General features: G+C 40.2%; 3 protein-coding genes across 5 annotated transcripts in view; 2 read left to right on the plus strand and 1 right to left on the minus strand.

Annotated features, from left to right (window-relative positions):
- Positions 1-5,169, plus strand: part of THO2 — a 46,212-nt gene extending 41,043 nt beyond the window's left edge. For all 3 annotated transcript variants that reach the window (XM_077385041.1, XM_077385042.1, XM_077385043.1), the window contains 3 exons: positions 913-2,067; positions 3,799-4,043; positions 4,726-5,169. In XM_077385041.1, coding sequence (XP_077241156.1) covers positions 913-2,067; positions 3,799-4,043; positions 4,726-4,795 — 1,470 coding nt within the window. In that variant the 3' untranslated portion in view covers positions 4,796-5,169. The remainder of the gene's footprint in view (positions 1-912; positions 2,068-3,798; positions 4,044-4,725) is intronic.
- Positions 5,170-6,150: 981 nt separating this feature from the next.
- LOC143880930 (uncharacterized) lies at positions 6,151-16,645 on the plus strand. Its single transcript, XM_077383909.1, has 4 exons — positions 6,151-6,368; positions 6,493-6,575; positions 16,192-16,247; positions 16,341-16,645. Exons 1-4 carry the CDS (start codon positions 6,197-6,199, stop codon positions 16,417-16,419), a joined length of 390 nt encoding a protein of 129 aa, XP_077240024.1. The 5' UTR covers positions 6,151-6,196; the 3' UTR covers positions 16,420-16,645.
- Positions 16,646-20,376: 3,731 nt separating this feature from the next.
- On the minus strand, positions 20,377-24,441 carry LOC143881769 (receptor protein kinase TMK1-like). The gene is made up of 2 exons (XM_077385044.1): positions 22,008-24,441; positions 20,377-21,115 (listed from the first exon to the last, which is right to left on the minus strand). The coding sequence occupies exons 1-2, from the start codon at positions 24,325-24,327 to the stop codon at positions 20,598-20,600; spliced, it is 2,838 nt and encodes a 945-aa protein (XP_077241159.1). The 5' UTR covers positions 24,328-24,441; the 3' UTR covers positions 20,377-20,597.
- Between the last annotated feature and the right edge of the window lie 1,722 nt (positions 24,442-26,163).

Below are 26,163 nucleotides of genomic sequence, written 5' to 3' on the forward strand. Positions count from 1 at the left end.
CCCCACCCGATACATGGGTTTAAGTTGAGCTGGTGGGAGTCACCCACCCTATCAAAACAGTGTAAAATAGTGGGCCCCACCCTAGGCATGGATTTAGTTGCAGATGGTGAGCCCACTCATTGATCTAGAACCGTGGGTTGCACCATATGCATACGTTTGGGTACAGATGGTGGGACCTACGATATCAAAAGTTGGATGTGTCTATTGAATCTATTAATCTATGAGTGAACTTCAGATGATAAAAAGTTAGAAACTAATGATTGCAAAGACACATCATCTTCTTTTAGTCAGTTTTTCGATGTGTCTAGACCCAGTATTGAATCTATTAAGCTATGAGTGAACTTCAGATGATAGAAACTGAAGTTAATTACTTTTTTCTTTTATTTATCGTTTGCAAATAAATCTGGAACTATGTCACAAATATATCTGATATTTTCAAAATATATCGATATTATCATGATATTTTGATAAAACAAAATAATCCTGAGATGTAAAAAAAAATAGTGGACTTCTGTCACTTTTCAAAAAAATAAATAAATAGTGATTTTCATTTACAGTGATAATATCACTAATTTTTTATTTTTTCTTAATATATATATATATATATATATATATATATATATATATATATATATATTTATATATCTTTAAATAATTTTATTTTATAGTTTTTCCTGATATAGACCCGAAAAAATAAAAATATTAACATATCTATCCTGAGATTTTCCCTTGCCAAGAAATTCCCGAGAAAGATATTTGTGACATAGATCTAAAGTTACTGGCATGCTGTTATTTTTCGATTTAGTCCAACATGATGTGTGTTTTGCATCCGTTATGCATTTTTAAATCATAGGCATGATTTGTCAATTATATCCATGATTTTTCAGGCTTTTTTTCTTTCACTCGTGACAGGCAAAATCTCAGATAAAACGCTCAACACAGGCTGGTTCTCTCACAAAACAGCAAAAACTGGATCTGGCAAAAGATGATTTGAAAAGTGGAAAATCTGTTGGCCGAGTATCCGCTTCATTTCCTTCTGCCGGGGACAGAGATTTCTCAGCTCATCCATCAGAAGGCAGGCAAGGTGGAGCAGTTAACACTTCTGTATCTACTAGCAATGGTGGTATACTTTCAACTTCATCCAAAGCCTTAACCATATCTAGTAAAACGCCCATGGATTTGCATGGTATTGTAACTAAGATGGAGAGTGGAGCTGTTAAACCTACTGAATTACGTGGAAAAGATCTAGATGATGTTGCTCAGTCTCCTTTTCATGATGATTCTTTCCTTGCTTCGAAGTCTGTAGATAAGCAACAAAAGCGAACCAGTCCAGCAGAAGAACAAGACAGATTGACCAAACGCCGAAAGGCGGACACTGAAGCCAAAGATGGAGAAGGTCAAGAAATCCGATTCTCTGATAGAGAAAGAGTTGTGGATCCACGGACAATGGACAAATCTCATTCTGTGGATCTCGACAAGCCTGGAACCAATGAACAAAATCTCAGTAGGTCCACAGATAAGCTTTTGGATAGATCAAAAGACAAGGGTAATGAAAGATATGATAGAGACCATAAAGAAAGACTAGAACGTCCTGATAGGTCCCGTGGTGAAGATATTCTTGCTGAGAAGTCAAGAGAAAGGTCAATGGAGAGATATGCGAGAGAACGCTCAGTTGAAAGAATGCAAGAGAGAGGAATAGAAAGAAATTTTGATAGGGCTGGTGATAAACCTAAGGATGAAAGAAATAAAGATAAACCCCGCTACAGTGAAATGTCCTCCGAAAAACAACTTCTTGATGATCGCTTTCATGGGCAAAGTTTGCCTCCACCACCACCTCTACCACCTCATATTGTTCCCCAATCCGTTAATGTCGGGAGAAGAGATGAAGAACCTGATAGAAGGGTTGGTAGTTCTAGACACATCCAGAGGTTGTCTCCTAGACATGAAGAAAAAGAACGAAGACGCTCAGAGGAGAATATGTTGGTTCTACAGGATGATGCAAAACGTAGAAGAGAAGATGACTTTCGGGAGAGAAAGCGTGATGAGCGAGATATGGTGTCAAATAAGGTACACCTAGAATACTTGTTCACCGGAGTTCATTATATCTATTTTAACCTGAAAACTGCCCTGCATTTATGTGTATATGGGGATGGAAATTTGCATTGATGTGTATATATCTTGGTTGAAATGCATTGCTTACACTTTTGTTAAACAATTCTTGGAAATTAGACTTCACCAACTTGTGGTTGAACTTTCATACTCACCAACACAATGTACTCCTTGCTTCTTACTATGATGCCTGGTTGAATTGCATTGCTTATGCCTCTTTTAACATCTCTTGGAAACAGGACTTCACCCATCTTTCGGTTGAAACAATTTTTAAAATGATCACGATCAGTGCAGTTTCCCTCAAATTTAATGCTAGTACTATTCCCTGGCTTATAATTTACTTCCCTAATATGCAAATGAGATAAACTTTAATTCGTTCCTTCTTCCTGTCCTCATCCATTGAAAGTCTCATCTTGTTGCTATCAAACTATATCATTTTGTTTTGTTTTTTGTTTTGCTTGCACCTTTTGCAGAATTAAAAAAAAGACTCCCCATTCCTCTAGAACTGTTGACAAACCTATCCACTGAATCTGCCAAATGCCAAGGATACGGCTGGGAGAAAGTGCCCATAAATTGACATTTTCATTCTCATTCTAATCCTTGTCATCAATCAGACCTAATACACTAAGAATGTCTTCTCAGCCTCTTCTCCTGATAATCTGTCTCCCATCCCACCCACCTCTCTGAACCCTATAACTTATTTTCAGTGATGCATTTCTTCACAAGCTGCTCCTCTCTTAAATCACTCTCCTAAGAGAGCTTCGTCTCTTAGAAACAAGTTCCCTAAACAATGCTCCCACATTCCTTAGACACCGGTTCCCACTTTCTTCGGTTCTACTTTCCCACAAGAAGCCCATTTGGAGCAAGGTTCAGAATACTCGTGTCATTGAGCATTTCGGCTAGAGTCCAAACCGATACATATCGACTGTATAACCAATACATGTCACCTATTTGAGTTTTTTCCTTTTTTATTCCACTAAAGATGCTTCAAACATTTTACTTGGAACTCCACATCCCACGAGACACCAAGTATCATTCACAGATTGAAGGTGAATATTTAACCCGTGATACCTTCTACGAAGCCTCTCTCTCTTCCACTTCAATTATCCTATGAGGAGCCCTCCCCTCCCATGATGTAACCTACAAATCTCCACTCGACATGACCATATGCCCTTTCCATATTTTTTTTTGAAAGATAACAAATTTATTATATCAGAAATCACCGAATACAAGATACGGGGACAAGTTGTCCCCGATACAGATTACAATGATTGCTGAATAAAACCGCATAACAGCGTATTAAGGCACCACGCCATGATGCACATCCATATACTCAACTCTGGTGTCAGACAAATGGGTGCCCTTTCCATATCGATCTTCCAAATGATCATCCTCATTTAAACTTGTACGAGGAATCTTGGCTTGTGAAGCCAAGAATTAGTATTCTGAACCTTCACAATTATAAGGAAATTTTAAGAAGTGTTGTGTTCTATATATTTTACCAAATAATATCTATGGAAATTTGTCATTAAAAAAATGGTCTATGGAAATTTATTATTTATGATCCACAGTTATCAATGTAAAAGTCTTTCTGCCATGTTGAAAAACATACTCCATTAAGCTCTGCAATCTTGCCATTCCTGTCTTTTGTTATTGACGAACCTACTTACATTTTCCTTATGTTTTCAGGTGGAGGAGAGGGAGAGGGATAAAGGGAACATTCTGAAGGAGGATATGGATGCCAATGCGGCATCCAAGAGACGAAAAATTAAAAGAGACCACTCATCATTGGCAGAAGCCAGTGGTGAGTATTCGCAGGTGGTCCCACCCAGAAAGGGGGCTATGTTACAGCGAGCAGCTTACATGGAGGAACCTGGGCCGAGGATTCATAGCAAAGAAGCTGGTGGCAAGATCAACCGTCGTGAGAATGACCAGTATCCTCAATATACCTCTTTTTTGTGTTTGAATGTTAAAATGATAAAGTTTCCATCTCAGCCATCTCGCATAAAAAAAAATTGCTTTCAAATATCTAGGGGTGCTACTTTGGGCGGTCTCAACCCGAACCCGACAGGTTCAACCTAATTTTGGCTTGGGTAGGGTTGGCATTTCCTTGGGTTGTGTTGGGAAAAGCCAACCCGATTTTATTTCAGGTTGGGTTAGGGTTGAGGCCTTGGCAACCCGACCCGATCCAAACCCGACCTCCATCCTCTAATTTTATCTTGATTTTCTTTGGGTTATGTTTTTTTTTCTTTTATTTTTCTGTTTGGTCCTATGTGAACCCAAACCCAACCCTACTCAACCTGGCCTGATTTCGGGTTAGATGGGTTGGGTTAGGGTTGAGAGATTTAGAGGCAGGTTGGGTTTGGGTACAGTAAGCATACAATAAAAATACATAACCCATCTGGCCTGATTTCGACTCAACCTGGCCTGATTTGGCATACGATAAAGTACACAATACAGGCACGCGCACAGATCTCTTTCCTGGTGACTTCTTTATTGGTCACCTTCCATGGCCGCATCATCTTTATCTCTTCTTCAAAATAACAGCAACCATTCTTTTTACATGCTTATAGTCTACATGATCTAAATTGCTTATCCTTAATGAGCTGGATTCAGGATTTATGAACGAGACTGGGATGAAGATAAGCGGCAGAGAGCTGAACCAAAACACAGGCATCGGAAATAGGCTCCTGAGTGGGGTTTTTTTCCCATGGTTACTGAACTCTAGTTTATGTAATTGCAAACTGAGGCGGCTAGTTGAGGGCAGTGACGGTACGTCCCCCATCTTGACACGTGGATACTTAGAGCGACTGAGTCGGCTTTGTTGTTGGGGGGGGGGGGGGGGGGTGTGTGTAATGACTGCCTGTAAATTGTGTCCTCTCTCTTTTTTGTAATGGAGATGGTTATGATGCAGATCCAGATTTTGGTTGTTTAAGATTAAAGGGTAAGGAGAGCCATTGGATCTGAATATAAAATGGTACGGATGTACATTTTTTACTACTCTCTTTTGAAATGTAATCTCACTGCCATCATAAACCTAATTTATACTTTATTACGAACGTTGTGATTACTTTCTCTAAATGTATCGGAATCTCTTTGGAAATGACCAGAACAATCGGTAACAAGCCATTTGGGTCTGTTACCCATCTTCTTGTAAACACTACAATTCTAACTTATGTTTTACACCACCTTTTTTTTCTCACCCCATTTTATGGTTAGTTCTCAAAAATTGACTCCAGTGATCTTATTGGCAAATGAAGAGCTGTCCCAAAACTTCGTTTCCATAGGATCAAAGGCAAGGTTTGGGTCAATCAAAGGTGAGAGACACCACATTGTATTACAATGAGGTTTGGCCCTACCAAAGCATTCCGCATCTTCTGTAGTAGACTTGGCAAACGGGTAACCAGGCGGGTGCGGGTACAGGTACCGGCTGGTATGGGTAAGAAATACCGGCGCGGGTAGGGCTAGCCTTTTATGAACCCGGAACCCAACCGGGCGGGTACGGGTATACCCGCAGGTAACCCGGCAAATTTAAAATCAAATATCAAGGATGGGATGATGAGTACATGTTTATACGCCCATTCATCATACAAATTTTCATTTACTTTAACAAATGTTTGTTTTGGTACAACCAAAGATGCCAGTCACATGGTCTGATTGCTTTGACTTGTTTTGTTGGCCCACCCACGTAGTCTATTTTTTAGTGTTTAGTGTTTAGGCCTTAAGAATAAAAAGTTGAAAACAAAATGGCGGGTAACTCGCGGGCACCAACGCCCGACCCAGACCCACCTGCAGGTCACGGGTACAGGTTGGGTGCGGGTATTTTTTTTCTCTGGTATTGAAATTGGTACCCGTACCCCTGCGGGCCGCGTGTACCCGCGTGTACGGGTCCCATTTTGCCGGGTCTATTCTGTAGCTTGCTTGGTTAAGAAGAAAAGAAAATTTGACAAGTCTAAAATCTACCATAATTTGATAATGACACTACCTTAGTGCCATTATCAAAATATGGTAGTGGAGATATAAGTCCCCAATCAACTTTTCCCTGTAAGAGGAAGACGAGAGAGAGAGAGAGAGAGAGAGAGAGAGAATGGCGTTACAGTGGTTGATCTTGACCTACGTGGTAGCAGCAGAGGCTTCAATTGCCCTTCTCCTCACAATTCCCTTTCCAAAGCTCGTGAAATCTCGGATCGTGGCTCTCATCTCCCTAATCCTCCAACCCGCAATCAGTATCGTCCCCTTTGCCGTTTTTCAGATCATGGGTAATTTTCTAGGGTTTCCATCATTTATGCATTTCTTTAACCCTTCTTAATGATGATTAGATCTCTCGGATTCTTGATTCCTCTCGCTATTTTCTTGTACTAATTGTGGATTCTTTCTGTGTAGACATATATTGGAAAAATGAGCACCGGTTGATGTGTACATCTGAGATCTGCACTGCTGCCGAAAGAGATCGCTATGAGAAAACCGTGAGCTCTTCTTCTAATTCTTTTATGGTGGTTTGAGTCTTGGATGTGTTAGTTTTTTTATGTTGTTTTGTATATTGGAACAAAACAATATATACATTTAGATGCTGTTTTTCATTTGGCTAATTTCTGTTGTTCATGTGCGCTTTGTACTATCATAGTCATCTGATTGTTGCATTTCTTGCACCCACTTAAATTAGCAATGCATATTACGAAGGCCTTTTACCTACCTTTTTGTATGTTTTTTCATCAATACAAGTGAGAAACTAAAAAACATAATATAAATATTGAATTTTAAATATAAACAACTTGGGTAGCGGAGATACAAATGCTTAGATGGATATGCGGCTACGCAAAGTTAGATAGAATTACAAATGAAGACATCCGTAAAACGGTGGGGGTGGCACCAATTGAGGAGAAGATGAGAGAGCACCGCTTAAGATGGTTTGGGCATATCCAACTTAGGCCTTTGGATGCTCTAGTGAGAAGAAGTGACTCCTGCCAAGTTGACGGAGTAAAAAGAGGAGGGGTAGACCGAAAACAATTTGGGTAGAAATAGTGAGGAAAGACTTGATGGCTAGGAACATAACAGAGAACATGACCTTGGATAGGAGAGAATGGAAGAAAATGATCCATCTAGACGAACCCAACTAGTGTCAGGATTAGACTTAGTCAATTTGAGCCGGGTAGATTCTTTCACCTTCTTCATGAAAATTTTCTAAAGGATTCATTAGCCGACCCTAACTAGTTTGGGACACAGGCTTAGTTGAGTTGAGTAAATGTAAACCATCAAAAGATTTTCAATATTGTTTCATTAATTCTCTAAGAATCGTCGACGACTGTCATGATCTTTTTTATCATAGTGGCCAAAGTCAATTGAATGATCTTTTTTATCATAGTGGCCAAAGTCAATTGAATTGATTCCACATTGTATTTCTTCACTGTAGTTAGTGTGAGTTGAATGCATACTGGTGTAGCAAATAGGTGAAGATTCAGACAGTTCTTAAATTCAAACTCTAATGAAGAATAGTACATAGCCATTGAGGAGAGAAACCCATGAGATGGAGTTGAATAGTGTATGGGTGATGTTATCAATGTGAAAATCAGCATCAAAGCTATGAGACAACTTTCACTAGTGTAAAATTCATAATATATAGATTTTATATACCGACTACATGACCTTTTACAACTCCAAACCCAAGGATTTCGAATCCTAGACCTTATAATATTAAAACATACCTAAAATACTCTTAATTTGTCTGAGATTCCAACTGTACTAAAAAATAGACTTCCAGACCCAAAATGAGTCCCTAAAATTGTCAAATCAGCGCCGTTCCAAAAATAAATAAAAAAAATTGTCAAATCAAAACTTTCTAAATCCCATTGGGAAAATGAAAATGAATAGTATCACAATCATATATAATAGAGTTAGTAATGCCATTGATGCATGTGAGAACCATGGCCTATCAAAGATAGATATATGGGAGCCATAGCCTACCAAAGGGTCCACATGACCCTTGGGGAACTTAGGGAACTCAAAGGCCGTGTTCAATTAGTACTTTCTTTCATTTTAATGGTCTGATAGTTAAAAGTACCTGAGTTTATGTTAGAGCAAAGGATATAAGTGAGGGATAAGTAGGTCTTTTCATGTTTCAATTAAGGTTTAAAAGGCGATTCAAACACTACAAAATTGTAGTTATTGGTTTTATTTTGGCTAATGAAAAGACATAATCTTCTCTCCTTTTGTTTCAACCTTCTAGGTGTGGACTTGGTGGAGGTACTGGATCTCAAGCCAGGTTATCAATTCGGTTCCGTTCCGGCTAGAACGCACTGGAATTCCGGGTCCGGTCCGGATTCCGGAACGGAATGCCTATATTTTCCATTCCGGTCGGTTTGAGTCTTTCCGGTCGGAATTCCGAGCGGAACAGGCGAAATCCCCTATTCCGGCCGGAAAGTTGGAAAAAATTCAAAAAATTACCGAAATGCCCTTATGGCAGTTGGGGAGTGTATTTTACAAATTTACCCTCGTTTTATGACCGTGGGGGTGCTGTTGGGAGGGATATTTTCGTCTTTTTGCAAAAAAATCGAAAAAAAATCACTATACGCACTGGATTTTTTTCATATTTTTAATTGTTTTTTTTTTTTTTTTAAATTCCCCTCGTCGGAGCGGAACGAAAAGTTTTGAACGAAACGCCGAACGAAACGGCAGAAACACCGAAACGTTCCGTTCCAGTAGCCAAAATGGAACGGCGACCGGAACGGAATTTATAACTTAGATCTCAAGTATTTTTGCTTCGAGCTATTTTTTTTCTCTTGTCTTCTTTTGATTAGGGTGTATTTATTGCTGTCCATGAAATTATTTTTTGCTTTTTATCATTGTTTTTACCCTAGATCTGCACTATGGGCTGTTTTGGGATTATTTCTTGCTTTGGTAGTTCCGTGATTAGATTTTGAAATCTGTGAATATTTGTGTTTGTTCCATCAATAGTCACATCTTGGACTAATTTTAGTGCGTGAAACCCTTGTCGAGACTGCATCAAGTGGAATAAGATCCTAGGTTAGGCTGAGATTTTGTTAGTACTAATTTCGTATGCATGTATGAAGAGCACACGGATGGCCATCTTTTGGGGCAAAACTAGGGTTTGCAAGATGACTCCTGGGAACTTAGGAGCAAAATATGGGTTCTAATTCTATTAACTCGGCTCATGCAGGTTCCGTACATAAAATCTATAATAAAACAACTAGCTGCTAGAAATATAATAGGTCTCCTATAATGTATGTAAAAATCAGATCTATGAAATGATCTAATATACGGCTCAAATAATACCCACAAGTTGTGCCATTAAAAAAAAAATAGTACCTACGAGTGGCTAGATTGTGATAATAGCCAATGGGCCAGGACAAGGTGATGGGAAAAGTAATAGTATCTGGGAAAGGTTAGGCAAGGGAATGTAAAAAGAAGATGGGAAATTTTCAGGGGGTAGAGAATATGGGGTAGGCTGTTGGAAATAAAGGGAATGGGATCCGTCCTTGGAAGTGACGTGCCGTGCTTCATGCCATGGTCATCCGCTGAGAAAGAGTGAAAGCTAGAGTGGGGAAATAAGGGGTTGATCATAGTGAAAGTAAGTGAGAGGGAGAAAAGTGGAGAAACAAGAAAGAACTGGAAGAGAAGATGAGGAGAAAGGGGTAAAAAGGGCAGCGTATAAACCCAATGGTGAGGGTGATAGGAACGAGAGGAGAAGAAATGAGGTAAAGAAGAGGAGAAAGAAGGGAGGGAAAGAAGAGAGAGGCGGCTGACTTTTCAAAAGAAGATGTGGAGAAAGGGGTAAAAGGGGCAACTTATAAATCCAACAGTGAGGGTGAGAGGAAGGAGAGGAGAAGAAATGGGGTAAAGAGGAGGAGAAAGAAGAGGAGAACGAAGAGCGGGCAAGAAGAGAAAGCGGCAGCTCACTAGAGGGGGAAAGAAAAGGAGAGAAAAGGGGAGGAAAGGAGGAGAGAGGAGAGAGGAGACAGGTAAGCTTTCTTCACACAAAAGAGGGAGGGGGTATTTTTTTTCGAATTCCAAAGTTACGGTTTTTTAAAGGGGTTGAGATATTTATATGGGAGGGGGTGTTGGGTAAGTAAGATAAGTGGTGGATCATAGGATTGGCCAATGGAATATAAAATGAGTTTTATAAGGTTTCAGGTGGATTTGAAAGAGTTTTAATGGTAGGCCATGGGAGCAACCAATGAGGTTTTAAGGTTTTAAGTGAATTGGGTTTAGGAAGTTTTAAGTGGTGCATCATAATAAGACTAATACGGTTATAAGGATCTTTAATTGAGTTTAGGCTCGAGTTTAGGGTAGTGAGCTATCAGTAATAACTAATAAGTAATTGAATTTGGTCATAGGTTGATGTGGACATCTCCCACTTATTAAATTATTAAAGCATGAAATGTAAATCTAAATAAAGCCTAAATAAAATTAAAAAAATTAAATTTGTCCATGAAACAAATAATCATAATTCTAAATTACATCATCTTATGTTTCATCTTTGACAGACCACCCTATATTTGAAGTTTTGGTATCCACATCTACGACATTCCCAATACTAAAGACTCATTCTCGAATGGTAATCTGCTGCCCTTTCAATTTTTCTATCTCGAACCGATCATTTTGTCTCTGAATGGTCTCCCTCCCGGAACCATAGATTTTTACCTGCTTCTCAATATCCTTTTATTGATTTTCCCTTCCTGGTTCATTACCATTCCATTCCATGGTCTGGAGTTCCAAGCTCTTAGCTTTAAATGTCCTCTGTTAAAGTATAAAAGATACGATAACACCTTCTCCTACAGCTTAAGCTTTTGGAGAAGTTGATAAGTTTCTAACATGGTATCAGAGCCAAAGGTCTCGAGTTCAAACATCTCCGATGTCAAAAACAAAATCCACATGCAATGGTCGGCCCAAAGTGGGACCACATGTAATGGCCAAACCCAAAAAAGGGGGCCACGTGTAGGCCAACCCTAAAAGAGGGGCCGCACGTGAGGGGGACTGTTAAAGTATAAAAGATAAACGCCTTTCTCCAACAGCTTAAACTTTTGGAGAAGTTGGTAAGTTTCTAACAACCTCTATTGATTTCCTATCTCATTTCTCCAATTGGTTTTCTCATCTCATGAGAAGGTGAATTTTTTGGCTTACAACCCCTTTTGAGTTTTTCCACAATCTGTAATTTTTTGAGCTGCAACTAGTTCAGAAAATCCGTGCTTAGTTGCACAATTTCCTGGGCAGTATATAAATGTGCTCTTGATGTTTCTTTTTCCTGAAATCTGAGCGGTTGGTGTCATTTTAGACTGCTTTCAATTATCAGTCTTGAACTGATCTCCAACCCAAGAGAGAAGTGCAAAAAGTGGGCTGTCATCAAAGCAGTTTTGGGATTGAAACTACACAAAAGCGTTGTTTGGAAATGTGATTTTCTGGGTTGTAAATCCTCTCTCCAAAACGAGTTTTTGAGATTGTTTGGGGGACAGTAAAATCAGTTCAAAACCTGGTTTTAAACCCCTCTTAAAAAAATGAAGTTACTGATTACTATGCTGGGTTTGTACGAATCACTTCTACTCGTCTCTTTACTCTTTAGAGTTTTCAGCTCTCCCAACCCCATACGGTATTGACTTTGACCAACTTGAATCGAGTGATGGGGATGGGATACAATTGGGGTTGCCAGGGCGGGAAACGAAAACGGGATTCGACTCGGGATTCGAAAGCGGGATTCGAAGGCTCCGGGGATGGTTGGGAGCGGGATTCGAAATTTTGCCGGGGAGTCGCCGGGGATTCACCGGAGAGTTGCAACTTTGCATCCAAGAAAATATCAATTCCGTCCCATCCTAATTTGCGATTTTGAAATAAAACAAGCAATACAAATCACAACTTTGCATCCAAGAAAATTGAATCAGAGTGAGTTGACCACAATCAAAACTTCACAGTTCACACTCAATCTAATAATTCCTAAATTTTTTATTGATTGGTTATTTTGAGTCTAAATTATCCGAAAAACATTAAAACCTCACAAGATCCCAAACATTTCAAGTGAGCCCTACAATAAAAATAGGGAAATGATATTTACGCCCCTTTTGATCGATGAACAAGGACACCCATTGCCAGTGTAGCCACTGGATTTTTTTTTTTTACATCATGTACATTAGCCCCTTTGCAATCAAAGCCACTCAATTTTTCTCACCCATTGCCACTGACGTGGGTGTGGGGTGATCAAAATGGGAGTAAATATCACTCCCCTAAACCCATTCTCAAGCAGTGAAGGGGAGGGGGGGGGGGGGGGGTTATATCCTCAACCAGTGAATTATTCTCACAGAAACCATTCTCACACGGAATGGTTTCTGTAAGAACCATTCCACAGGAAACCGTTAGAGAGGGGGAGGGGGGTTATTACTTTATTCCTCAAGCAGTGAACCATTCTCACAGATCAGAGAATGTTTCTGTGAGAAATGGCAGCACAGAAACCGTTAAAGAGGGGAATCCCTTTCTTTTTTGAAAATAAAAATAAAAATTAGCTTTTTCATAACCTTCTTCTTCTTCTCCTCTTGCCGTCGCACGGACGTCGCCGGGGGGGGGGGGTGTAGTGGAGAATGGCTAGGGAGTGAGGAGATGCTTCTAGGGTTTCAGTTACGTTGAAAGAGGAGAGGCTTTTAGGGTTTTCAAGAAAAAATCTCTGTTTTATACGATTTTTTAGGTTTTAAAAGAAATTTACGAAAAAGCCCCAACTCATTTTACCCCCTCTTCTTTGCAAACTGGTTAAAATAGCATTTCACATCAAAAAGCGGGAATTGCGATTCCCATAACTTAAAAACGGATTCTGTGGAATGGGAATCGCGGTTTTAGTTAATGGGAACCGGGATTCCCATTTTGTTAAAACCGCGAATTTTAATGTTTTGAAACGTGGATTTAGAAATTAAAAAACGCGAATCCGGTGAGAGAAATCGCGTTTCCGATGGAATCGATTCGGGATTCCCTTATTTTGGGGAATCGAACCGAATCCGATTCGCGAAACGGGGATTCGCGATTCCCCACCTGGATAAACGAATCCTGCTTCTTTGTACAGTCCTCTTTCTCCAAGGATGAAATCAAGGCCGGGTTGTTTTCTTTGGCCCCGGGCCCAAACGGCTTTTGTCTTGATTTTTCAAGAGCTTTGGGAGATGGTGAAGGAAAATCTAGTTGAGATGTTTGAGGCTTTTCACAGGAACCTGAGACTTGAAAAAAGAACAGGAGCCACTTTTGCTGCACCGAAATTGGTAATTTCGGTGTTGGTGCAGACCGACATCCGAAATTTAGGTGTTGGACGAAATCTAAACCATGCGTCTAGTAAGATGGGAGGACGTATGTCAACAAAAAGCGACCGACATCCGAAATTTAGGTGTTGGATGAAATCTAAACCATGCGTCTGGTAAGATGGGAGGACGTATGTCAACAAAAAGCCAACGACGAATTGGGATTCCGCAACCTCAAGACTATGAATAAAGCCTTGCTGGGAAAATGGCTTTGGAGAATTGGGGATTGAAGATCACTTTTATGGCTCTCTGCTATTGAACAGAAATACGGGATCGAACTTGGAAGATGGGCATCAAGTGATAACTACAAGCATTATGGAACCACGATGTGGGACATTCTAGATCAGAAGATCTCTTTTCTAAAAGGAATACTTCTAGGGCTTACAAAGGAGATATAATCTGATTCTGGAGATATCCTTGGTGTAAAGATGTGCCTCTAAAGGAACTCCTTGATTTATATGCAATGGCTTCATTGTCTGCATTGAAGGTAAGATCACTTGGGACACTCATTTCCGTCGCAATTTCTTCAATCATGAGCTGGACAGGGTAGCTGAGTTTTTAGAAATCTGGGAATTGACTTTTGTTGGAAACATGGAGGACAAGAGAATTTGGAAACAGAATTCTACTGGGATAGTCAGTGTCAAATCTTTCTACCACAAACTGCTACCGGCTCTGCCTATCTTGCTTGTAAACAAGGTCTTGAAGATTCCCACCTCACATAGAGTGCGCACCTTTGACTGGACTGCAATCCTCAACTGCATTTTCATCGAGTGCAGTTATGCTAGAGAGATTTGGAGTCGCACTCTATCTTGCTTTGGCACCAGGTGAGTCTTCCTGGCACATATAGAAGATTTATTCGAAGAATGGAACTTCACTCCTTGGCCTCAAAGAGGGCAAATTTTGGGAAGATCGGCTTATTTGGCTTACATTTGGGTTATTTGGAAGGAACGGAATAGTCGCATCTTCAACAACAAGTCTAAATTAGGGGGCTCAGCATGTTTTTTTAATGGCTCAAGCTTTGATTATATCATGGGCGGGTGTGAGCCCTTTCTTTCGGGGTGTTTCTTCCTATGCCCTTTGGCAGTTTTGGAGTGAGATTTGCAACAATCAAGAGGTTCATTCATCCCCTTCTCCTCTAGCAGGCAATATTGCAAGGGATTCGTCTAGTTGATTTTACAGTCTACATAGATATCATTGTAGAGGGAGATTCTCTAAATGTAATTAGGTGGCTGAATAGCAAAACTTGTCTTTGGAGAATTGCTGATGCGATAGATGAAGATTTGGATCAAATAGAGGGCCATAGGGTGTGATTTCAGCATGTTTGAAGATTGGCCAACAGTGACGCTGATCAGTGATCAGTTAGGCTCTCTATGGTGTGACTTGGCTGCGGTTGTAGCTTTTCGAGTGTCTCCCCCTAGGAATTTAATTATTTTCTATTTCTATATTGGTAGGAGAAGCATTGGAGCTTGGTTTTTCTCTTTACTTTTAGAAGCTACTTCTACACGGCCACCTTGTTCTTGGGCTTTGTACTTCCTCCTTATTTATGTTAATTAATAAAGTCATTTGCTGCCATTCAAAAAAGAAAAAAGATGATGAAAATAATCTCAGCAAACCAGCTAACAACACAATTGTTTTGGGCTGTAGACAGAATTTCTGCCCTCTTGGAGCTGTCATAAATTCGAAAGTCATTACCAAAATTTCTGTAAGTGCTGTGTATTAAAATAGAATCCCAATTTGATTCTACTTGATTTGGACTTTGCCGAAACTCAAGGCCCGACGAGGTTATACATTAGTTGGACTTATGTGTGCTTGTAGTTGTGGTGGACTGATTCAGAAGGTAAGAAATTGTTTGACTACGTGGTTCAATAACATGGAACTAACCACCTACGCCAAAAAAAAAACATGGGATTAAACATTATGCTGATCCGGACTATTCATCAGGCAGGAGAGAGAGAGTTGCATGAATTGACTGGTAGGCTGGTAGCAGATATTTGTTATTTTATTTTTTGAACCTCATAAATGCACTTCAATAGGTTATATCTTGGGCGAGTTGCATGAATTGACTGGTAGCTGATATTTGTTATTTTTATTTTTTTAACCTCATAAATGCACTTCAATAGGTTATATCTTGGGCTTCAAAGAACAATCACACGATTTTAATCAAAGGGTTAGGAAACATCCAATAGCATTCATAAAACTCGTACAATCTACTCTGTTGATCCCTTATATAATTCCTTGTAGAAAACCAGCTTGCTGGAAATGAAAATCATAAACAAGGACAACAATCACAAAAATGGTATTACAGCTCCGTAGCTAGTATAAAAGCCTCTACTGGTCTTCCTCAACTTTATGTCTGGCTCTATTTTTTGAGAAAGGCAAAGTAGAAGCAATCTCAACAGGTTTTCCTACAGAGCTTCAAAAATTTTCTGAACTGGACTCATTCAATGAAGCTAAGATGAACTCATGGTAGATTGAAGTGATGATATGGGAGATGAATCTACTTTGTAGGAATGATAAATGGGACATTGTTCTCGGGCAAGCAAACAAAAATTTATTGGTTGCAAATAGGTTTACATGATTAAATACAAAGCTGATGGAACAATTAAGTATTGTAGCTATTGGTAATGTTTGGCTTGTTGCTGAGTGTTTCAATTAAGTATTATGGTTTCTGGTTTGTTTGAATGGAATTATTTCTTGGTATCTTGAACATAGGTTCTGGGAAATAAGGTTCGTCTTTCCTCCTGTTTATTCCTCTTTCGTAACCAAGCATTTAACTTGATGATATTGTTGAGATGCTTTGCAGATTTTTAAAGCTCAGAGGAATGTTATCCTTTGTGCTGCCGCATGCCTTCTTTATTGGTAGGCAGTGAATACTCTTACCATATTGATTTGGTGTGAATGTCAGAATCTAAGTTGCATGCTTAAAGTGTATATGTCATTGTGTGGGTGCAGGTGTGTCCATCGAGTTTGTAGATATTACAAGGAGATTCATGATTTGGAAGAAGTTGAGAAGAGGTACAAGAATCTGTAGTTCTTTAGGGACCTGGTATTTTTTTTTCTATCTCTATATGAGATGGAGGTTAGCAAGTACAATATTGCTGTGTGAAAAAGTGAAGTTTTATCAGTAGGATTACTAAGTAGCTATTTGAACTTCATCTGCTTTGAAATCATGTTCATTAAGCTTGGAAACTTCTCAACAGTGGAGAGAGCCATCACATGAAGCTCTAAGTTGCTTTAATACATCTGATTTGAAACTATGACACTCCCTCCCCCCCCCCCCCCCCCTCGTGTATTTATGACTATACTTTTTACAGTAAAGGGGGTGGGCCACCGTATCATTTTCCTTGTATGAATCACAGCAAATGTGGACCCCACCAGATGCTTCAATTGTGGCGGGACTTACGTATGGTGTCTCCTAGAATTTGAAGTATACACGGTGAGTGGAATCGGTGACGCTCGAGAGAGGGTAAAAAAGTAAAGAAATAAGCAAAGTAGGTGGCCCAAGGGGCCCACAAACATTATAGCTCTAAGGAATGACGTCCCACGCCTCCTATTAGTAGTACCCACGAAAACTAACCTAGACAACGGGGAATTTTACATTCACCCCATTTTCATCCCCAGACCGCTCTGTTGTATTGTAAAAGGATAGACATAAATACAGTAGAAGGGGGTGGCCAGAGGGGGAAAAAAGGGGGCGAATATATAACTTACCAAACACGGAAATAAAAAGTGCTGTATTTTAATGACGTGGCCTCGTAAATGGCACATGCACGTTGAAAACTGTCGAATCTGGTTCCCGTTTATAATGACTCATATAAATCTAGAAGACAACTGTCGAATCTGGTTCCCTCTTCGGTGGGAGTGAGAGGGAGGACGGCAGCTGGTAGTGCCAGCTGGCAAAACAATGCCTTCTCTATGGTCCCTAGCAAATCCCTACGTAACGTATGTTTTAAAACTTCTCAATGGTAAAAGAAACGAGCAAGCAGGTGGCCCAAGGGGCCCACAACTCGTACTAACTCATAAGAGTGACGACGGACCCGCGCCTCCTATTGGGGTCAACGAAAACTAACTGAAACATAGGGGAAATGATATATTCACCCCCTTTTCTTCCCCGGGCCACCATCTTGTAGTGGAAAAAGAAATTATCAAAATATAACTTCTTTTCAAATCCAATTCTTTTATTCTATAGTTATTCAAAGAGAGTTTCATTTTTTAATGAAGTTACATGGCACAGTTCTTCTCACCATTACTCTACTCACGAGTTGTTCAATGAATCTGTTGATTCGGAATCCCGCCATTGGTAGGTGTCACATCTGATAAATCAATCTTTTTTTGTTACCTCTGCCGATCTATATTTGTTAGTATCGTCTATAATGACTCTAATGAATCAAGAACTTTCAAATGGAACTGATTCTGTCAATTGGAATATTTTCTATAAACATATGTAAAAAATAGAAAAAGAAAAAAGAAAGAACGAATCTCATTTAGTTCCTTCATGCCTACTATAACTAGTTGTTTCAGTTTTCTACTAGCTGCTTCAACTATTACTCCAGCTCTATTGATTGTAGGGGTGCAACTTGGGTTGGGTTGGGTCAGGTTGAGCTTTTGCTAAAATATGAATTGGAATCAACCTTAACCCGACCCAATTTAAGGTAAAAGCTCAACCCGAATTCCAAAAAAATCGATCCGAGCTGCACTCCTAATTAAGGGTGTCAATTTTGGCTCGGGCTTAGAAGCTCGCTCGAGCTCGGCTCGAATCCTTAACGAGCAGAGCCTGCTTGCCAGGCTCGTTACGCTTAACGAGCCAAGCCCAAGCTAGGCCAGGCTCGGCTCGTTAAGGATTATATATATATACACACACACTAAAAGGGTTGTCTATGGAGCGAAAGGAGGAGGCAAAATATGTCACTTCTTTTTTGGAACCCCATTTGTTACTTGGACTACCAACCCCCCGGGTTGTAAAAAGTGTAGTCAAATTACACTAGATAGGGCTGTCCAGGGAAGATGAGGGGTGTGAATATATCAATGCCCATAATATAAGCCAAGCTTGATAAGGCTCGCGAGCCTGGTCTGAGTAAGATACGACGTACGCCATCATCTTGTAGTGGAAAAGAGTATTCCTAAATGCACCAGAGGAGACTGGCTTAGGGAAGAAAAGGGGGTGAGTTTATCACTTCCCAAACAAACAAATAAAAAATGATGTAGCCTCGTACACGGCACATGCACCTTGAAAACTGCCGAATCTGGTTCCCGTTTATAATGACGAGAGAGGCTCCGTTCTCCATACAGAGATGGGGAGGGTTCGGTGGGGAGTGGGGGGAATCTTGGAGACGGCAGCAGGTTAGTGACAGCTGGCAAACCATTGCTGATCTGTCGGGATTCTTCTCATCTTCCAAGTTCCGGCAATTGGTTGCTTCCGTGTGTGTGTCCCACTCTTTACCCAGCTGTCATACGCCTGGCATTCTCCAAACTCCCCCGCAAGCGTATGCACAAGAAGACAAGTAAGGTCGCTCCAATCCCAGTGGAAATGAGAAAATGGTCAGTCAGGGGTGGCATATTGACATCAGGGGCAGCAACTTAATTATGCTGGAACACCCTTAATTAAAGGGGCTAACACATGTTTACTGTCCTGTCCCGATCGGCTAAGAGTTTCTGGTGAAATGTATGGAGGACCCACAAGCCTCATATTCCATCTATCTCTTCCGTTTTTTGCTTCTTTTTCTCGCCGAAACTAGCGGGTAACAATCTCTGCGAAACACCGCCATGACGTATACGAGAGAGAGAGAGAGAGACGGAATGTCGAGAGTGGTGGAATAAGTCAATCCCATCGGAAGAAAAACATCAATCAACTTCACTTAAAAGACCTAGAATTGTGCTGGACGTGGCCCACAACAATGTGTGTTCAGATCCCTATACAATATAACGTCAATTTTCTTGCAAATGAATAACAGCTGCAACTCCAAATGACTCTTTTGATTTATTGGGGACTTTTCCAAATAAATCCGAACCGTCCGTCCCCTCTTCTAAGCATTTAAAAGGCCGATGGGAGAACGGTTTGGATTAGCTAACAAGTGCGCCTCACACTTTAATATTTTTCAAATAACTTAATTTTTAAACAAATACAACCCCATTTTTCATCTTCATTTTCCAAAGGCTTTGTTTGGTTAGCTTGGATTTTAGTGGATGTAGTAGTCAACAAGGAGGTGACAAGGGTGGGGATATGTGTAGACTTGTCTAGAGGATTAGGGGAATTTTAAACAAAATCCCGTTTTGCTAGGTAAAGATAGACAAGGGGAGTGCCCCAACAAAGAGCATAGGGTATCCATATAAGCTTCAATCCTTAAAACACAGAATCTAAACTATGGAACTTTGTATACATGTGACATGTCACATGGATGTATGTTTTATATTGCACAAACAGACTGTACCTTTTTTTTTTTTGAATGGTCACAACCAGACTGTACTATCCCTGTTTTTAATTACAAAAATAAAGTTATTAATAGGGATAACAATAAAATAAGAATTGGTTGTGATCAATGGTATTTATACTTAATTAATATTAGAAAAATGTAAATTTCATGAAGCCTTTAGGACACTTGAATCACCACTAATTGGAGATTTTGATTCATAATGCTTGACGGAACTACATCCCCAAATCCGTGAACCAACCAATTACACGAAAAGCTTAAGCTGTTGTAGATGGTGTTATTTAATCTTTTATACTTCAACACCCCCACCCCCTCACGTGTGGCACCTCTTTTTAGGGTTGGCCTAGACAAGAGTTTTGAACTCATGACCTTTGCTCTGATACCACGTGAACGACCAATTACTCCAAAAGTTTGAGCCGTTGGAGATGATGTATTTAATCCTTTATACTTAAACAAAATCAACTATGTAATTGAATTGTTTTCAATTCTGATATATTTTTATTTACATTAAAGACCAGGACAAAATTGAAAAATAAATAAATGAAAAGAACAACAACACATTACACCACAATGCGAGATGATATTTTTCCGTGATCTAATAACCATTTCTGAAACAACCCCAAGAAACAAAAGAAACAAATAAAAAGAGTATCCGTAAAAGACCAACATGGCTACATCCATCATACATCCACAAAGAGAAGGCCTTACAATAAAATTACAAAAGGAAAAAAACAGCGGAAGGAAGGATTTGAAGCAAACTGTTCAAGAACTATCTCTATTCTCACCTCCCATCAGCTGAGGTGAAGGAATCAGCAAATCCAGAGGGCCTGGTGGGTATGCTGGTTTGGGTGTTGTCCACGCTGGCGAGGAACGATGAAGTCGCACTGCTATCCTCGAATGCTTGCCACTTCTTGAGGGCTTGTGGTAGGGTCATGTCTAGGTCTATCCCATAGATGTCCTCTGAGTCAGGGTCCGTGGGCCTCCACACGTCCACAAGCGATGAAAGGACATTAACAGCGTGACCCATCTCAGGTCTCTGGTGGGGTTCCCTTCCACAGCAGTGCCCTGCAAGCTCAGAAACTTTGTTGATGCTGTTTAGTGTCTCTTCAGTTATGTCCATTGTTGGGTCAATTGCCTTCTGAAAGGTCTCTTTGTTAATCTGCATCCTTCGGAACCATGTCACTAAATGGACACTTTCCTCTGGTTGGCTCTCGTCAAGTGCCCTCCGACCTGTTACCAACTCCATCAGAATCACACCGAAGCTGAAGACATCGGCTTTAGTTGTCACGCGTCCAGTTACTGTCCATCCACACAGTTAACAAACAACACCCGGGTTCATGTTAGTGCGTGAATTGGATTCAACTATCCATGTGCATGGTTGTGTTAACTGCGCATTAGGGGCATCAGTTGTATACACAGAACCATATAATCAGAATTCATAATGCAACAAAAAATTAAGGGTGCAGATAAAGTTTGGTCAAACTCATGGGCATCCACAGATCTTATCCAATTGCTCTGATGAACAGTAGCAGAGATAGCTTCAGAAAATTAGTACTATGGAAACTATTTATGCCAGTTCTATTCCTAAAAGTATATTATACAAAAGGGAAAACCAAGAAATAGAAAAACAAGAATTGAAATCTTAAAAGATTTTTAGCATTTGATTTCAGTTCTAATGTTCTCCAACAGAAAAATCATTTCTTTTATGGCATCCTAGGTGGCAGTAGTTACCATTTACAAACAAGAGTAACTTCTAACCATCTTATTTGCAAATAAGAACAAATATCGATGGCATCCAAAGAGGCCCTTATTGGATCACTAATATTTTTTTTGCATACGATCTTATATGCACATGGTTTTGAAATTAAATAGGATTATTTTTCAATAATGGTTATAAAAGATTTAAGAAGATAATAGCTAATGGCTCCCAAAGAGGTATAAATGTCTTATTTGCAAAAAAGATTAAATTAAAATACTTGTTTCTAAGCAAGGATAATTTTGGTGCCATCCAAAGAGGCTATAAATTAACAGACTTATTTTATTCTGGGCTTCTTAAGGGATGACTGGATTAATTGATTTCCATTGCAATTTTCAGATGCTTATTGTAGGTTTGTTAATAAGGCTAACAACAAACAAACAGTATAATCATTCTACTACTTTTAAAGACATCGAACTAAGTAAAGATACTTGCCTGCATACTCTGGTGCAAGATAACCAAAAGTTCCAGCTAGTCTTGTTTCGACCGAACATTTCCCATCAGGTGCAAGACGAACAAGACCGAAATCTGCAACTTTAGCCTTCATGTCATCTCCAAGAAGAATATTAGTAGGCTTGAGATCACGATGAATAAAGCTCTCACGAGCCAAACTATGTAGATATTCAACTCCCCTTGCGACATCCAAAGCAATACTCAATCTCTTCTTCCATTCCAAAGGCTTCAACCCAAGTTCCTTCCAGTTAAAAAGATGGTCTCCAAGAGTCCCTTGAGGCATATATTCATATACTAAAAGCCTCTCATTCCCTTCCAAACAATACCCAAGAAGTGTCACCAAATGCCTGTGCCGAACTTTGGTCAAAACTGCGATCTCTGACTTGAATTCATTCAATCCCTTTGAACTAATCACACCCGATTCCATTCTCTTCACCGCAACTGTTGTCCCATCCTGCAATTCCCCTTTATAAACCGTCCCAAACCCACCCCGTCCCAAGATATTCTCTTCGCTGAAATTGTTCGTCATAGTTCTCAGTACTTGTATTGAGATTACCATATTTCCAGTATCAACAAGTTGAATGTCACTGGGTCCGCTGCTAGTCCTACTGTACCCATCACTCACGGTCCCATTCAAGCTCGAGCCTGCGATTGTGATCTTTACTGCTTCTGGGTCCGATCCAGAATGCCGAGGGTGAATGACTGTTGTGTTTGGACTCTGTACTTTACCAAATCGACTTTGTTTTCTCTTGCAGAAGCAATAAAACAACGCCGCCACTACAAGAACCACAATGACAACACCAACTACAGATCCCGCAATAACTCCCAACGAAATAGATGATTTTTTACTGCTACTACCATTGCTATTGGTTTGATTACCTCTGCCTGAAGTTGAACCACCAGAAGTGTTATCTGGTGATGGACTAGGGCTACCAGGATCCTGTTTCCCAATATTTGGATTCCCCTCTGTCCGAACAAGAACATTCTGATTAAAAACAGGGACTTTCCCAGAGAACGAATTGTTACGAACATCCAATGTTTGAAGATTCACCAGTTGTGTGAGCTCAGGTGGTATAGAACCAGTGAGATTATTATCAGAAAGCAGCAGTTTCTGCAATGAACCAAGTTGAACGAAATCGGGCGAAATAGTACCCGAAAAACCCTTCAAATCAAAATTAACAACAGTAATGTTCCCACCAGAATTACAAGTAATCCCCAGCCAATTCACACAAGGATCATTCCCACTCCAACTATCAGCAAGGTTATCAGGAAAATTCAACGATTTTGCAACCGAAATCAATACATTTACACGAGAATCGCAATCACCCGGTTGGGGCAAACAGAACCTATTACTGGTCTGAGTCGAATTAACATCCGTATCTACCTTATTCTCAAATAGAGGGATTGGCCCTTGAAGTAGATTGTTCTTTAAAAGTACTTTATTCAGAGAAGGAAGTGAGGTCAAAGAGGAAGGAACAATACCAGTCAATCTATTGTCACGGATTTCCAAATCCTGCAAAGACTTTAACCCTGAAAAATCCGGCAAGGGGCCGGAGAAGGCGTTCACATGTAACCAGAGCTGAACCAAATTGGTCATGTTCTGAATAATTTGGATGGTTCCAGAGAGCCTGATTCCCTGCTGATTATTCAACCAGAGCGATTGAATGGACGATCCCGCAAACGTTAATGGCAACCCACCATCTAGGTTATTGTAAGCAAGACCCAGATGATTCAAGCTCGCAAAACTAGTACCCAAAAAATCAGGGATTTTTCCAGTAAGATTTGCCGAGTTGGCCGAGAAATTTACTAGGGTTAAAGCATCATTTAGGGTATTTGGAATCTGCCAAGAGGAAAAGGGGTTGTAGTCTAAGTAAACAGATTGAAGTGAGGAAAGGCCAGAAAAGAAATTTTGGGGTATAGATGAGAAGCTGTTGTTGTAGAGGAGGAGAACTTGCAACTGAGCCAACCCGGTCAGAGTCGGTAGAGAACCGGTGAGATTGTTGAGATGGAGTTCTAACCGAGTCAGAGAGGTTAGGTTTTGGATATCTGGTGGGAGATTTCCTCCGAGTTGCTGGTTTCCGATTTGGATGGCGGTGACTCGGTTGGCTGAGCACGTGACGAGTTTCCATTTGCACGGGTCTGGGTCGGTCCATCCGAGTGCCACGCTGGCGTTCAAGTTTTTGGACAGAGATTGCATCGCCGAGATATCGCCGGGATTTGTCTGAGATCTCGCCATGAAAAGAAAGGAGAGAGAAAGAGGTAATAGAAGGGCTAAAACCCTGAATCGGAGGTGGGTTTTCATGGTTGGAGAGAGAGAGAGAGAGGTGGAGGGTTTTTAGCTTTGCAGGCCCTCTTTTGAGAGCTGCATTGCAGAGAGAAAGATTGAGAAAGGCCAAGGATAAAAAAAGAGTTTTGGGAGAGAGAGAGTACACGAGAGCACATGGTGGGCCCACGGTTTTTTTTTAGAGAAAGCGGATATCGTGCGACAGAGAAATAATGTACAGTAGCCAGCTTGCTGGAAGTCTTTAGTCTTTTAGCCTTTTAGTTTCGTTATATTTTCGGTTCTGCCATTGGGCGAATTGGCCGAGAAAAAGACACTTTCTGTACATTTGACTCTTTTTTTGTAAACCGCGTACGGGTGGAATTTTGTGGGAGGCATTCGGTGGAATGGAATCTTGACTACATGGACTTTCGAGACTACAAATCGGACGGTTGAGATAATTCTTCTAGTTCAGTTTTCTTCTCCAATTATCTCATATAATCATATTATTAGATTGCTGGAATCAGGAATTGGAATTGGATTTGGCATCCTTTTATTCCCCTGGAAATGGAATGAAAAACAAAAAGAAAAGAAAAAATTCCAATCAAAATATTCATTCCAACCAAGGTGGAATCAGAATACTACCTTTGTGGACAGTAAACAGGTTCATTTCAGTCCCCTAATTCTCTTAAGTTTTTGAATCGAATCGGAATACAATGCCGATTCCAGCACCTGATACCGGTAATCACAACTAATCCAAACGAACCTTGAAGGTACAAAGGTGGTCTAGACTCTAGATTCTAGGCATTTTTTGGGTCATGCATTCGATGGTACCAGAGATCCTAACCCATTCAATTGGTGTGATTATTTGTCAACATGTAAGGGTGTCAATGGATCCAGGCAATCCAAAGGATCCAAAAAGAGTTAGAACTAAATTGGACGGGGGTGGGACGCATAAGGGTTGGGATTCATATCCATATCTCAAGGTCTAAAATCGTGGTCGCACTAACATCAATAGCAAAACATTCTACTTTTTCCGAAATTCTTACACTGTACAACATAGGAGGGACCTAGAACAGTCCGACAGTACTGGAAGTAGAATCCAAAGAACACTCTACATAGGATCTAAGGACCTAGAACAGTCGGATAATACTGGAAGGTAGAATCCAAGAACACTCTAAATAGGATCTGACCAATAAAAGATCCAAATACACGATGACCTAGACATAGGTGAATCCAACCATTGCTATTAGCATGTTGCCCATGACTTCTTTGCCCATCTTAACCATTTTTTTTTGTTGATTATTGATCCGGAAACCCTGATCACTTTGATTTTCAGCTTACGACCAATCCACGTCATGACCCACTAGATCAATAATCTAATCAATGTAAACGTGTAGTGATACTTGGGACTAGACCTGGCAAAACGTTACCTGCACCCGAGGGTCCACCCAGACTGCCCGTAATTTACGGGACCAGGTTACTAAATTAGTGACCCGTTGAAATTTGACCCGGCCTGTACGGGTCTCACTAAAACTGGGCTGGGCCGGGTCGGGTGGACCTGCGGGTGCACGGAAAAACCCAAATGATCGAGATTTTAAATGGTGTAAGCCCTTATAGTCCTGTATTTTTCAGAAACTACTGTACGGACTAAATCATAGGATGATCTAAACCGTCCATGTGATGGAACACAACATAAATAGGTTGTGCCCCAAAAATCATTTCCATAGGATGATCCTAGCCATCCGATCTATAGAGGTTTAAATAAATATTAATATGCAATTCCTCCATAGATCAGAGGGCTAGGATCATCCTATGGAAATGATTTTTTGGGCATAACCTATTTACATTATCGCCCATCACATGAACAGTTTGGAT

This window comes from Tasmannia lanceolata, unplaced genomic scaffold (genome assembly GCF_043159265.1).
Source record: "Tasmannia lanceolata isolate RefF3 unplaced genomic scaffold, GAP_Taslan_0.1 ptg000007l, whole genome shotgun sequence".
In the NCBI taxonomy this organism is placed as follows: domain Eukaryota; kingdom Viridiplantae; phylum Streptophyta; class Magnoliopsida; order Canellales; family Winteraceae; genus Tasmannia; species Tasmannia lanceolata.

Coding starts and splice junctions, on each gene's coding strand:
- LOC143880930 (XM_077383909.1), top strand. CDS start 6,197: ATGGCGTTACAGTGGTTGATCTTGACCTACGTGGTAGCAGCAGAGGCT. Junction 6,576..16,191: donor GAGATCGCTATGAGAAAACC/GTGAGCTCTTCT, acceptor GATGCTTTGCAG/ATTTTTAAAGCTCAGAGGAA. Junction 16,248..16,340: donor GCCGCATGCCTTCTTTATTG/GTAGGCAGTGAA, acceptor GTGTGGGTGCAG/GTGTGTCCATCGAGTTTGTA.
- LOC143881769 (XM_077385044.1), bottom strand. CDS start 24,327: ATGAAAACCCACCTCCGATTCAGGGTTTTAGCCCTTCTATTACCTCTT. Junction 21,116..22,007: donor TCTTGCACCAGAGTATGCAG/GCAAGTATCTTT, acceptor GTGGATGGACAG/TAACTGGACGCGTGACAACT.